Consider the following 13,614-nt stretch of genomic DNA (forward strand, 5'->3'; position numbering starts at 1 on the left):
TCACCCACCTAGGAACTTTTACATAACTTAATCACGCCCCGACCGTCACCGTGTTTGACCCTAGCCCCTGCGTACCTATAGACACCTTTCCAAAATAGGGTTAGCGTTGGTCGGGCTTCCTCGATCTTTTCGACGTCGCGCCTCACGCGGGCATCAGTCATCCACAACTTGACCTCGGACTATGACTTGCTCGACGACTTTCCATCGCAACCATTCCACATACGCCAATTTTGATCATCGCATTCCCTTAGCATAACTCACTATAGCTTCTCATTTTGGCTCACAGCCTTCGATTGCCCTTTTCGACAAATAATAATATTCTGTGCTTGCTTCTCGAGATATTAGCATAGGGTGGACGATTGGGACGTAATCCTAAACCGATAGAGAATAAAGAGGGGGAAAGGTATATAGAGAATTGGGAGGTTGAGAAGGGCTAGGCTCTGGAATTAAAGTCAAGATGCAGGCTCCTCCTGCTTCTCAGAGATCGATACAACGACGGTCACCGGGGCCCGACGGTATTCCCAATGCTCCTATGCGCCCAATGTCGCCAGCCGGTATGCAGCCGCGCTCGTCAACGGCTTCGAATAGATCAGCTGCGAGTAGTTCCTCTAGACGTAATGTAAGTTAATGCCGTTAAAAAAATGCGTAACCGGTGTGATTATCGGTTGCTAGGCGGGGGAAGGCGGTGTTTTAATCTTTCAATGTTCTGCCTCATTCTTGTTTGCCCTTCAACCTATCTACTTTTCTTCTTCCCTTCTTCTTATTCTTCTCTCCTTCTTCTTTTCACGTCATGTCTATTCTTGTCGAGTTAAGATGTTAACAATATTGTTATATTGGCAGCAATCTAATGGATCGTCTATGCCACTATCACAAATAGAAAAGAGCGTCACGCATTTACTCGTTGCGACAAAACAACTTCTCGAAACGTTAACACAATGGTCGCGCGGCCAGGCTACTGATACTCAAGTCTCCGACGTCTATGTTAGATTGGGCTATGAGTTTAATATGGCCTGTCGCGCATTCACTGCAATCAACGTTGACACATCTGACCTAGGGAACGTCCCAGAAAACTTAAGACATATATTGGAGGCTACTTTAAGCCAGGAAGCCAACACAGAGAGCCTCGAAAAGTATCTACCGCGAATACGAGACATCATTATCCATCTTTTACACGGCCTGAAGAGAAAACAACAGAAACTGCGACAGAAGCAGAATCGAGATAAAGACGGGGCCACTTCGCCTGAATCAACTAGCATTGCTAGCCGTACTATGAGCAGCAGCACGGCCGGAAGCAACAACACTGGTCTCACAAGCCTTTTAAACGAAGGCCTCGAGAACGGATACACTACCCCGCAACAGAACGAAAGAATGGTACCATCACAGCAGAGCGAAGGCCTGCCAGCGGTCAGCCAGTCTCCCAGTCGACGAGCTCTGCAGCGAGACCAGTCGAACACTTCTTTCAACTCCGAACAGTCATCATTGTCGAGTAACACCATGCAGAACATACCGGTGCTCCTGCCATATCCTGGGGACGAGACTACGATACCTACAGGACCTGCAGGGGGCATAGATATTGATTCATTCCCACCACCCCCTCCGCCGCCGCCAAAGTCGCAACAGAGCGCGTTTGCTGCTCTGCAAAGAGGAGGGGATTTGGAAAGAAGGGCGTCACGAAGATACTCCGCTTATCAGATATCCAAACATCTAGGAGCACCAACCAATGGCGTGCCTATGCTACCTTCTCAGAATACCCCGATACCAAATCGTGGACGTGGGGAAGTAAGAGAATCGATGCGGGCAGTTCAAGTCCGAGAGTCTCTACGACATAGTCGCAACGCATCTAATCAATCCAAGAGTGCGTATGAAGCGTCTTCGCCGGTTCGAATACCCAGTAAGGTTAGCGAGGAAGGCTCGAAACCCGATCTACCACCCCCTCGATCAGAAAGTCCGCCGGCTCAGTCACCGGAAGAGAAGTATAGACCTAGTGCTACTATATCCGGACCTCTAGATGATGCCTTTCCAATGGTGGGAACCCCGGGCTCGCCCGAGAAGCCAAAGCCAAGGGTAGACACAGCTATAGAATCCAAACCGCGACCTCAAACCCCTCCGGAGAAGCAGCGGAAGCAATCCATACAAGAGCAATCACCTCCGTTGGACAAAGAACTTACCTTGTTTTTGCAATACAAGTCCAAAGTGAAGAAGTTCGTGCTCCCGGAGGGCTATACAGGCTTGACAATTGGGCGCCTGCAACTTGCTTTCATCGAAAAGTTTTCCTGGAACACTGCCCTGAACGGAAGCGACCTCCCAGAGATCTATATCCAAGATCCCATCTCTGGGGTGCGGCACGAGCTCGAAGACCTGTCTGACATCAAAGATCGTACAGTTCTTGCGCTCAATGTCGAGCCCCTTGACGAGGTCAAGAAGCACTTCGACGAGGGTTTTGGGGCCCTAAAGAAGGTAGTAGATGAGATGAAGCAGAACGTCACCGATCAGGGATCTGCTTTACAAAGAGTATCGGATAGGCAATTGGAGACGGCCAAGGAGATGGCTCGTATGGCCTCAGCGCCACCGGCCGTCATGGATGGTGTTAAGATTAGTGGAGTTGGCGCTGGCGCTAAACTCAATCCTAGTCAACTTAGGGAGTTGCAGACTCTGCGGCGGGATCTAGCCATCTTACGGCAGACGTACTCAAACTTCCAGACAGAGATACAGAGCTCTATGTCTTCTCTACGAAACAAAGCAGCCAATGTTAAGGTTGCGGCTGCCAAGGCTTCATCTGCGGAAGGTGACTCCGGATACTCTTATGTGACGAAAGGTCGTAAGCAGCTTAATTCAGACTCGGACCGCCTCGTTACCAAGGTGGACGATCTTCAGGACTTAGTTGAGGACTTGCGCAAGGACGTCGTTAATCGCGGCGTGAGACCCTTGCCGCGTCAACTGGAGAGTGTATCCAAGGATATCCAAATCCTGACCAAAGAGCTCAAGAAGGTTCAAGAGTATATGAAGCGAGAGAAGCCCGTCTGGACCAAGATTTGGGAGAAAGAACTGGAAGAAGTTTGTCAGGGTCGTGACGAACTTAAGGTTATGGAAGACCTAATGATTGACTTACAAGACGACATCGAAAAGGCCTCTGAGACCTTTGCATTGGTTGAACAAGCCACTAAGGAGCAGATGAAGGACAATACGCCGACGGCACGGCAGTTCTCGAAGGGCTTGCATCATCTTGGGAACAGCTCTGATCCAAACGCTGCAAAGGAGGGTGTACTAGGCGAGGTCAGAGCTCTGCAGCCGAACCACGAAGACAGGCTAGAGGCCATAGAACGTGCAGAGAAGCTACGACAGAAGGAGCTAGAGACCCGACAAGGAAATCCCCTGATGAAGGAGTTGACTAAGTTCGTTGAGGATGGGAAGCTGAAGAAGAGCGGAGGATTTGAAGAGGTTGAACGAGCGAGGAAGGCCAAGGATGACCGAATACGACGGGAGGTTTGGGAACGAATGAATGGCATAATACCCGAGGACACGGTCGGGGAGGATGGAGAGGAAGAGGAGGAGGGGGAGGAGGAAAATGAGGCAGAGGCAGAAACAGAGGCGGAGGCGGAGGCGGAGGTGGAGGCGGAGGTGGAGGCAGAAGCAGAGAGCCCCGCTAAGACGCCGGACGATGATGATATATAAGGCTATAATCCTGCTCATAAGATGTGCATCCTAGCTCTTCGTCTTGTTTCTAGTCATGACTGGCGTTATTCGCGCATAGGTCGGACGGCTTTCACTTGGCCGCCCGAACCTTACTTTTGCCCCGACAGCTTATTTTAGTTTTGCCCTTTGCGTTTTAGTATGACCCGGGGTGCTGCTCTTAGCATCAAGAGACAAACAATGATTTTTTCAGTTATTGACTATTGGTCAACGAAATATTTACTGTTAGTGTACGGCGTCTACTAGTAGATACAGTCAAGTTCTCGAGCAAACGAACATGATGTACGTACATTAACCCCTTGATGTATCAATATAACATTAGACACCGTTGTACAATACATATTGTATAAACAGGTAATAATTAGCTTAAGGCATGTGAGCTTTTTGATGTCCTACTTTGAGCTGGGAACGTAATCTAGGTATTCATACCCATAAACCTAATCTTAAAACTCGCATAACTATCGGTTGATAGAGTAGCTCTTTATGATGAAAGTAATCACGTGTAATATTACCAGGTATTTTTACGGTGCCAATAACTCACCTGCTTGGCTATTGTATCTCTTGCAATATGTGCTGACAAGAATGTTAGACTTCTTAAGACTTAATAACTAGCGCAAATAACAGTCCTTCTCGGGATCCGTCCACGACGCATCGACGGCGTACTCCCATACGGGCTCGGGATGATTAGATATCATGTCCAACGCGTAGAAGAAGCGGCAGTTTGCCGGGCTCGTAAAGGAACTGAAGCGGCGTCTTTGAGTCGGAAGGAGAGAAGTTGTTCTTGAAGTTTACGCCACCGGGACTGTTTAGGTCGGCGGCTCGCCGCACGGCATAGGCCTCGTTGAGGACGCCGAGATCGCTATCCTGGGGGGTTTTTCGGCTGTGCTTGGCTCTGGCCGCCGACTAGGCTGAGCGCTACAAAGGCAGCTTGGGCAATGTCGCTCATTCCAAGACTTTGGCCTCCCTATTTACTTGATTTTAGTATGTATTCATATTTGTAAGTTAGGTCCCTATAAGACTGGATGGGGAACTTACCTCGACACCGCCTAGGGATTGCATTTGTGTATTTTGTGGACGTCCTCCTACCGATACCGTCTTTACGCGCTCTTGGAAGAGCATGAGATATGAGAATGTTGTGCATGTTGAGCTGCATGCCCCGTCTGTAAGCAATACAATGTTCTCCGGTTTAAAGGGGCTTCCGTTTCCGTTTCCGTTTCCGTTTCCGCTCGCAGCGAGCACATTGTAAGGCTCTCCTATGTATTCCGTAAATTTGTCGTTTTGTAGAGTCACTGGCGACATGATATCCTCGACAGTCATAAATTTGTCACCTTGTTTTCAAAAGTGAAGGCCTTAAAGACATCAGGCGTATAGAAGAAATGACCATCGTGTGCTAAAGATATCGTTTGTACAATTGCAACCTGAAAGTCATACTCACTCTCGTAACGTCCTTGTTTAGCTGTCTCAAGTATCTTGTCTAAACTTCCCTGTATATCGACTGCAGGAAATCCATAAGACTTTGGAGGATTCTTCAGCCAAGCGAGGGTAGACTGCCATTCCACGAAGGCTTTGAGACTTTGAATGAGCTGCTGTGCTGGTTGAATCCGGTTCGGCACTGAGCAAAGACACTCATACGCAAAAGACGCTGGGAAGGTTGATGCGCCTGGAAGAATGTTAACATACTATGAGCTACTCTGAAGTTATAAATATACATACCTGAAGAAGATATACGTGCACATGCCTTTGGGTCCACCCTTGTCGTCGCTGATGGTGCTGCTTGAGGAGATACGAATGCTGATACTCCTATAACCGCAGTAAACAAAAGCAACTTGTGCATTTTGGTAAGGGACTGGATAGATCAACTACCCGAAAGCCCTTTAAAATAGTACCGATTTGGTTTATTATTAAAGGATAACAGACGACGCGAGTAATGACTATCACTAAATGTGACATGATCTAAATAAATTCTAGCCGTTATTATATACAACTTGAACTCGTAGGACTATCCGATCTCCAAGATGTTCTCATAGTAAACGTCTCTTCTGGTAAATATGATAAATTCATCGTGAAACACCTCGAACTTCAAACTAGAGCTGAGTGATTCAGCATATGCATCTTAACTTCATGACTTCGCGTCAAGATGCCATCGGAAAGATCTTCAGCCTCCTGTCCGCGCTATAGTCTGTAACGGCCGAGGACCCTACATGTTTTGTGTTATTCGTAGAATATTGCCGTATACATGATTAGATTAGGTAAGTAATTTCATCAATAGTATTGGTTGGTATGAACCTGAAGCCACTGCTTAGTGAATGCTCCTTGTAGCCTTATATCCCCTATAAGTCTAAACCATTAGGGCTAAATATAGTATTCGAAGAGTATGACCCTAAAGGATATATCTCGATAGGGCTGTTTCGAGCCACTGTTTTTTCTTCTTAACAAGAACAGAGACTGATGTGATTAGCTTTCATGAAACCAACATTGCCAAGGCTTTAGAGATGAGCTGCAAGTAGCTAAAACCTGCCAAGAAGCATTTATGATCTGATAAAGGGGAAATCTCAAGACTAACAACTCGTCTCTAATTTTCATGATTGTTGGGGAACTTTACTGGATTTAGTTCTTTATTATGTGCTTAGGACACCTAGTGAGTAGTTGATATATCCGTGTTAGGTATACTAGTGCCAGCAAGATATTTTGTATTATCATCGGTGGCTTGGAAGGAGTTTGGAAGTTGGAGGGAAAAAAGTTTATGACTTTCCTTGGACCTTAGCCTTATCATCATAGCCTGTAGATCTTGGTATATTAAAAGACATTTCCGATCCGATTAAGAAAGTAATAGATAAAATCTAATATAACTTTAAAAATTGAGGACGATTTTACTTTTTACTATCGGGGCTAAGATACCTACGCCTCGCTGTCGCCATCTCTCAATCGGCTATGGGGGCTGTGGAGATATACTGCAGGTAAATGGAGGTAATGTATCTATATATAAGCTATTCAGGTGGCTAGATGTGTATACTCTTGTGTGGCATGTAATAGTAGTATGTGGCCTTTAAATGCAACTGTACGGTATCTGTATAGTTAGATAGCCATGTGCTACTGCGGAGTAACTCAGCAGAAATGTAGACTTCATATTGTTTTTGGGATGGGGAATATGAAAACTGAAAAAGCTGCTAGTAGTCTGGGTATATAGATCATGGACAGCTCCTCATGATCAGGGGGAGAGGGGGCAGTCGTCAATGCAAAGGGACTACAGGTAGGTAGGCAAAGACGACAAGGTTAACAGTCCTCGACGGCGACAAACTGTTCGAGTTATATAAGATGTAATGATAGTCACGAAGGCATCAAGATAGGGACTATTTTTACGTAGTTTTTATTGTTTACTACTGCTTAGCGAACGAGTTGTCCATATGAATGGCTCGTCTGGAGCGCTAGACGCTCGTGCGTTTACACCTTAGCGAGGTGAAGTGCAACTTGTTATGGGTATACCCAATCCCACCGTTTCGTAATTCATGTCCCAAGCTTATAATTTCAAAAAAACAAAACATCCGACCGATAACTATTTAGCGACGTGATTGCTCATCTTGTCCATCTTGTCGATGCCGTACTTGATCCGTCGGTCGACGTTCTTGGCTACCCTTTCTAGGGGCAGTCGGTTGTCGATCCTCTTTACGGTTCGTTCGACGCGAGGTTCTACGCGTTGAGCCATTCTTTGGGCGGGAGGAGCGAAGTATGAGATGTTACGTTCCCATCGGGGCGCCCATCGGGCAGTCTGTGATGCTAGGTGTTCTGAGGCGCCGGGGAGTATGAAGTAGAATGGAGCAAAACCTGCGACGCCGGCTACGCCGTACGTGGCGAGCTCAGTTCTGTTGGCCCTGGGGATACGGATCGGCATTTTATATTGTTTTGATGTTTTGATGATGGTTGAAGTGCTTCTAGGTCTGAATGACGTGGCTTAAGATGTTCGTGGAGAGGTAGGTCGTATAAGTAGATAGTTTGGAGATATGTAGGTATGAATTCTTGCGATACACCTAGATATCGAAGCTAGTTCCTTGTTCAAAAGATTCAAGTAAGATAGGATTCTGTGCAACTTCTCACATGTTCAGATCTCGAGGGAGTCGCTTGCTTTTAAAGGGGAGAGGAAGGGAAGGAGGGAGAATCGTAGGTAGGCTGATACTTGCCCCCCCTTATATTGGCCCATCCTGGCCTGATGGTTGCTTTGGCTAGGGAAAGACGACAGTAAGGAAGAAGCGGGGTAGACCAATAATAACAGGCCATGATACTTGCGTCAACCTTCCAAGGACCAATCATGTAGGGTATGCTCTAGGATTATACTCTGGGATTAAGTTTAGATAGTACATAACCGTACAGCAGCGTCGACATGCCATAGGCCAGACCCTACGTACAGAGTGACGCCGTCGCTTTGATTGCTTACCACATCGTTTATCCATGTAAAGTATCCATTACGTTCGTAGTTGTACGAGAGCTGATATTAAAATTGATAGATGATTCGCGAACCGGGGAGGTATAAGGTGTGGGAGTTGGGGTATTATTCCCATTACCACGCCACACTACACGGACAGGCAGCGCAGCAAGCACCTTGTCGATGTCACTCGACTATAATTATTCTCAAGGTTTTATTCGCTGCCATTTTATGTTTTAACATCATGTGTTAGAGCCTCATCTTTTACGAATGCTTGTTGGTTTTTGTTTTTGTTTATTTAAATTCTTGGGGGACTAATATGAAAATAATAATAATAATAATCATAGACATCTTCTCACGTGCGAAGTCTAGAGCAAAGTGGGCCCAGGGGCCCTTCCCCAGACGCTAAAACGGCTGCTTGCCCCGCTTCCCCAGAGTGGATCTACGCTACTGCCACAACTACCTGGTACATAGGCCAATGCTGTCTTTGCTCCAGAAGAGATCCAACGTAAACCGTGTTTCGGTTAACACTGTATTTCATACCCTAAGCTACCTCTACATACTTGTCGTCTAGCTGCCCTACATAAGATAAATAAGGTACCTAGGAAATCATGCTCAGAGAATCATGCTCTAGTCAGGCGATATTAAAGTTTCAAATCAATCTGGTGTCGAGTCATTTGAGACTCGTGCAGAGCATCGATCCCCGTCGTATGATTAATGGACAATTATCTTGCTACCACGTCCGACTGCTTTGATCATCCATGGCCAATCTAGGTTCGGGGCTCGATCTCGGAAGCAAGGACATTTGGTCCGTCGACTAGGTACCTACATATGGTTCACTCCGCTCTCCAACGCCATAAGTCCACTTCACAGGCAGCATGGAATTCGTCCGCCGATATCTTTTCCTTTTTTCAACTCGGGGAATCGATTACACAGTCCGATGAGCTATGGGCATAACACAAAGCACAATTCGACCAAGTAGTGGGGAAAATAAGTACGTTTTTTGTGTAGAGGGCTAACAAAACTAACTCCTCTGCTCCTTTCTCGATAGTCCCAGGATAGACCTTTTAAGAAGCAAACTTTAAAGCAAGAGCATTACGAGAGCCGAGAGAGTACTTCAGCATGCGAAAGCGCCACGCCACAGACAAGCGAGTCGAGAAGATCTGCTATGAGTAATTAGAATAGGTAGGCGATTGTCCCAATCGACACGGTGGCATGGGATTTTACGTCACAGCGAACTTAGAATCCTACCTACTTTATTAGTAAGGCTCCCTATCACTACCTAAGTAAAGAAGAGTAATATATATGCCTACCTCCTAGGCAATGTGGGATTGTAATTGGATCTAAGACTATCCAACTATATTCAGGCTGACTATATTTTCGGGTTTACGCTTTTCTTCTTCTTTCGAATCTTTCCGTTCGGGTTTATTTACTTCATTATTATGAATAAACACAAGCTACCTACTCAGGTAGGTGTCTCTAATAGGATGGTATTTGATCACCAAGCCCAGTTAGGTACCCGACTTTTCTATACTACGCGCCACTCCAAGCTCTCCCTCTGAGATATTCGCTCAACCTAAACGCGCCCTCTTTCTTAATTTTATCTCGGATAGTGTGGTAGACGCGAAACCATTCCAGCGCATAGTGGTTCTGGATTTGGGCTGGGAAGTATCTGCTCAACGACGGGCTGCTATTTATATATTCCCACCACGACGGGTAGAAACCTGCCAACTCCCAGTCGATAAGCCCGGCGAAGTTGCCGTCTTTAATCATAACATTTCCCTCGTGCACATCGGAATTACTAAAGGCAAATGGCAGGCCAGAGGGCATTTTAGCCATGAATGCGTCGAGGTTTGGTTTATCAAGTCGATGTGCGATAGAGAGCGCCAAGTTAGAGGCAAGATCACTATCCGTCGCGCAGATCAGGTAGTCTCCAGCCGATGAGTCCGGCAATGGCCTGAATAAACGCCAGTCATTGACCAATCGTCCGTCAAGCTTTGCTGTATGTGGAAGAGTGATGGTCTTGAGATCAAGAAGGTACTAACCTAGCTGTTGGCCGATGCGAGCGAGGTCTTGCTGCGTTAATCATGGTAACGCATTGTTAAGCGATTCGCCCTTAATACGACGTTCTATGATGACCTCCCTCTAATGTAGTTCTGTTTTAGGGATCGGTGGCATGCCCTGCCTTTCCCCGAGTCTCCTCCTGACGAGGTCAGTATTTTGAATCTCGATTTCACAGCCTGGGTAGTACGGCCGGTGCTTTAAGATGTAACTAGCTCCGAGAGCCTAGACACCGCGGTCACCTGGTTTCTGGACGAGGAGTTGGCAGCCGGGCTGAGACTTGCTAGTCTCAGTTTTCAATAAAGGCATGAATGGGAACCGGGCTGGCATCTTGACTGGTAAAGAAATGTGTCTCTAGGATGACAAAGATTGATATCGTAGGAGCGTCTGTTTCCTCTTAAGTAGAATCGGTGAGCAAAGGATTGTTTCGATGCCTTGAAGAATCTCTGTATGACAAATGGGCCAACGTCTATACATGCCTACGGAAAAACAAAGTGTACATATTAGATGTTTAGGCATGGTGGCTAGGTGTGCAGATAATTATTATCGAGGCAGTATAGGCGATACATTAGTTAGAACACAATCAATAATCAACAAACTCTTTGTTCGGAATTCAAACGTTTGTTGTTTAACAGAGCTAGAGAATAGTCTAGGGAATCGGATGGTGACATCGTTGAAAAGCGAGCGTTGACGTTTAACACATATTCGGCCGGTATGATAGTCTATAGAAACCTCATCATCAGTACATATTGAGAGCCATAGTCGATTATTTTCTTACATATGAATTACTTGTATAGAATTTGCAGTTTGTTTGCTGTATTAGTCTCGATTGTTTAATTGTTTACTACCCGGGGAGATAGATAGAGATAGAGATAGAGGTAGAGAGTCTGGGTACCCCTGGACGATCTTGGCATATCACCTTCTATTCTCGGCTGATTTGCCGTGCAGCAAAGTCGTTATCGGCGCGCGTTCTTGCAAATTGGTTACTACATTATTCCGGCATGCAATGTGCATATATCCAGGGCAAAGGGTCGCATCGTGAGGAAAATGTCGTACGTAAGGTCAATTCGATATTCTATTCCTTTGGATTGCACGACTTCCCTTCGTCTATATTCTGAATTGGGCAATTGACGAACCAATGTCGAGCATCTGTGCCCTGGCCATGAGATGGGCGCTGCTCATTTCCCTTCTTGTAGGGTTATCTTCAGCGCACCCCGATACGAAATACCCACCACGGAAGGCCGCCGGGAAGGCATCCAAAGCGGCGCGCAGCCCTCTTGCTAGGTTTAATGATCTCGTAGTCGAAGGAACAAACGCGGTACCGGCCGTCGCAGCGAGCTCTCCCTTGGAGTGCTTTCAGGTTGCTGAGCCGGTATTAACGCCTCAAGGGCCTACATTTCGTGATGGAGCCCATGCGCCGACACAGGACCTAGCTTCAATTGGCGAAGTAGCTGGTCACACTGTAGTTTTGTTTGAGCACTCGTTCGCAAATAGCTATGGCGCTCCCTACGTTGGTAGGCTTATATACCTATATACCTGTCTTGGAGTAAACCGTTCTCAGTGCTGACTTGGTTAAGGCAATTACACCCCTCCGGATTTCGAATTCGATCACGTAGTCATCAACTTCACCGTCTTGGTGAGGGGGCGGCAGTATGATCGAACGGGCGTCTTCTATCTTGGAGATACGGAAGTGTGGAGAACATCAACTGCGGAACCGACTTCGTATGGCATCCGCTGGGTCTGGCTTAAAGACGTAACCCCGTTTACGTCCCTCTGGAAGGCGCCGCAGACTGTGATCTTTGACCTGGAGAACATTGTGGACAATACCTACACGGGACTACTCAACACGACCCTCTCGGCTACGTTCTTCAAGAGCCCTGTGGCTACGCTTAGCAGCCGGGGACCTGCCGATCTGATTATCCCCATCTCCGAACGAACGGGATCTGCGGGACAGCCGAGTCAATTCACCTACCCACAGCAGAATGCGACTAACACGATAAGCTTTCCTCAGAACGCGAACCGTGCCGTATTCACAGTAGACGTTAAAGCCCAGGGTGATGAAGAGTTCTGGTGGAGTAACGTGCCACAGAGTGCTATTCATACATTCGACGCCGACTATGGCACATACCCCGGCTATTCACCTTGGCGAGAAGTCCAAGTCTTAATCGATGACCAGCTTGCTGGAGTTTCCTGGCCATTCCCGGTGATTTACACGGGTGGCGTAGTTCCTCAGCTACACCGTCCAATCGTCGGAATAGAAGCATTCGATATCCGGGAGCATGAAATTGACATCACCCCGTGGCTACCGCTCCTTTCGGATGGGAAAGACCACACCTTCTCGATACAGATTATCGGTCTAGTCGACGACGGAGTATCAAGCGCTTCCCTTGCCCCAGTCACAGCTAGTGAATGGTATATTACTGGCAAGATCTTCGTCTGGCTCGACGACGAGGGCTCTGTCACGACTGGGGAATTGGGTTCTGCGTACGCTAGCAACCCCAGCATATCATTCTCTCAAAAAGTCACACAAAATTCGACAGGCTTCAATGAGACCCTCGATTATACTCTAGCGGTGACACGTGCGCTATCCATTAGTTCCTACGTCAAGACGCAAAATGGCGAAGGGACCGTGACATGGACTCAGTCCCTATCGTACTCGAACAATGGCGGTGTTTCCGCATACGGTAATGATGGGATCAATACATTCGGAATCTCAGGTGCCGATGCCGCCACGGGTGCAGGCCTAGACATCTCGTACTCTACTAGCTACAGTTATCCGCTGTACTGCGGCAGTTCCACGACGTATCTACCAGAAGGCAACTTAACGCTTCGGGCAGATCTAAACCAGAGCTTAACCCATGAAGTCCGTGGCGACTCCGTCTTCCCCAACGGTCTTGAAGCATTCGTAGCCGCCAATGCGTCTGGTGCATCGCAGTTCCGGGGCTCGGTGCTGAGTACGTCCAAGAACGGGTCAGCGACGTACTACAGACCGGCAGATAATAGCTACAGCTCGGGGGTCGGCCAGTCTCACCAGATCTTCTCGTTTGAAGCGCTGAATGACGAAGGCGACGACGGTACGTCCGAGAGTACAGTGCTGTATTATCGTGACGTTAGCGCGTATAATGATACAGTCACCAATAACCACGTCGAGTTTCTGGGTAAGGTCGCAGGATAAGATATGGTAAATCAGACATGAGGATAATGGACTCTTGAACGCGCAACTAGGATATATTATGTACAGTATACTGTATAGGGGGTAATCCTGGATATTGTACTTGATACTTCTTCGTACAGTCGTTTGCTGCGAATTTACCAACCCCGAAGTCTAAATGGGATATTTATTTATTGAGTAGATGCAAGAATGATATACCAATATTCATTTATCGAGACTATTGTGTACTCTGATCAATCTGACTTTTCATTTGACAACATCTGAGATACCCCCA

General features: G+C 47.0%; 4 protein-coding genes across 4 annotated transcripts; 2 read left to right on the forward strand and 2 right to left on the reverse strand.

Moving 5' to 3' along the window:
• Positions 1-35: 35 nt before the first annotated feature.
• On the forward strand, positions 36-4,042 carry F4817DRAFT_142956 (AIP3-domain-containing protein). The gene is made up of 2 exons (XM_049297884.1): positions 36-619; positions 841-4,042. The coding sequence occupies exons 1-2, from the start codon at positions 458-460 to the stop codon at positions 3,670-3,672; spliced, it is 2,994 nt and encodes a 997-aa protein (XP_049158268.1). The 5' UTR covers positions 36-457; the 3' UTR covers positions 3,673-4,042.
• A 332-nt stretch (positions 4,043-4,374) lies between these two features.
• F4817DRAFT_316780 (uncharacterized protein) lies at positions 4,375-7,579 on the reverse strand (the record flags this gene model as incomplete). The annotated part of the gene is made up of 6 exons (XM_049300722.1): positions 4,375-4,554; positions 4,610-4,654; positions 4,726-5,018; positions 5,126-5,350; positions 5,404-5,536; positions 7,256-7,579. 6 exons carry the CDS (start codon positions 7,577-7,579, stop codon positions 4,375-4,377), a joined length of 1,200 nt encoding a protein of 399 aa, XP_049158269.1.
• A 2,061-nt stretch (positions 7,580-9,640) lies between these two features.
• Positions 9,641-10,196, reverse strand: F4817DRAFT_316781 (uncharacterized protein; the record flags this gene model as incomplete). Its single annotated transcript, XM_049300723.1, has 2 exons — positions 9,641-10,064; positions 10,153-10,196. 2 exons carry the CDS (start codon positions 10,194-10,196, stop codon positions 9,641-9,643), a joined length of 468 nt encoding a protein of 155 aa, XP_049158270.1.
• An 858-nt stretch (positions 10,197-11,054) lies between these two features.
• F4817DRAFT_143009 (peptide N-acetyl-beta-D-glucosaminyl asparaginase amidase A-domain-containing protein) lies at positions 11,055-13,595 on the forward strand. Its single transcript, XM_049297885.1, has 2 exons — positions 11,055-11,682; positions 11,746-13,595. The coding sequence occupies exons 1-2, from the start codon at positions 11,307-11,309 to the stop codon at positions 13,341-13,343; spliced, it is 1,974 nt and encodes a 657-aa protein (XP_049158271.1). The 5' UTR covers positions 11,055-11,306; the 3' UTR covers positions 13,344-13,595.
• The last annotated feature ends 19 nt before the right edge of the window (positions 13,596-13,614 follow it).

This window comes from Daldinia loculata, assembly GCF_022478755.1.
Source record: "Daldinia loculata strain CBS 113971 unplaced genomic scaffold F4817scaffold_30, whole genome shotgun sequence".
NCBI classification, from domain to species: Eukaryota; Fungi; Ascomycota; class Sordariomycetes; order Xylariales; family Hypoxylaceae; genus Daldinia; species Daldinia loculata.

Coding starts and splice junctions, on each gene's coding strand:
- F4817DRAFT_143009 (XM_049297885.1), top strand. CDS start 11,307: ATGTCGAGCATCTGTGCCCTGGCCATGAGATGGGCGCTGCTCATTTCC. Junction 11,683..11,745: donor CTATGGCGCTCCCTACGTTG/GTAGGCTTATAT, acceptor GACTTGGTTAAG/GCAATTACACCCCTCCGGAT.
- F4817DRAFT_142956 (XM_049297884.1), top strand. CDS start 458: ATGCAGGCTCCTCCTGCTTCTCAGAGATCGATACAACGACGGTCACCG. Junction 620..840: donor GTAGTTCCTCTAGACGTAAT/GTAAGTTAATGC, acceptor TTATATTGGCAG/CAATCTAATGGATCGTCTAT.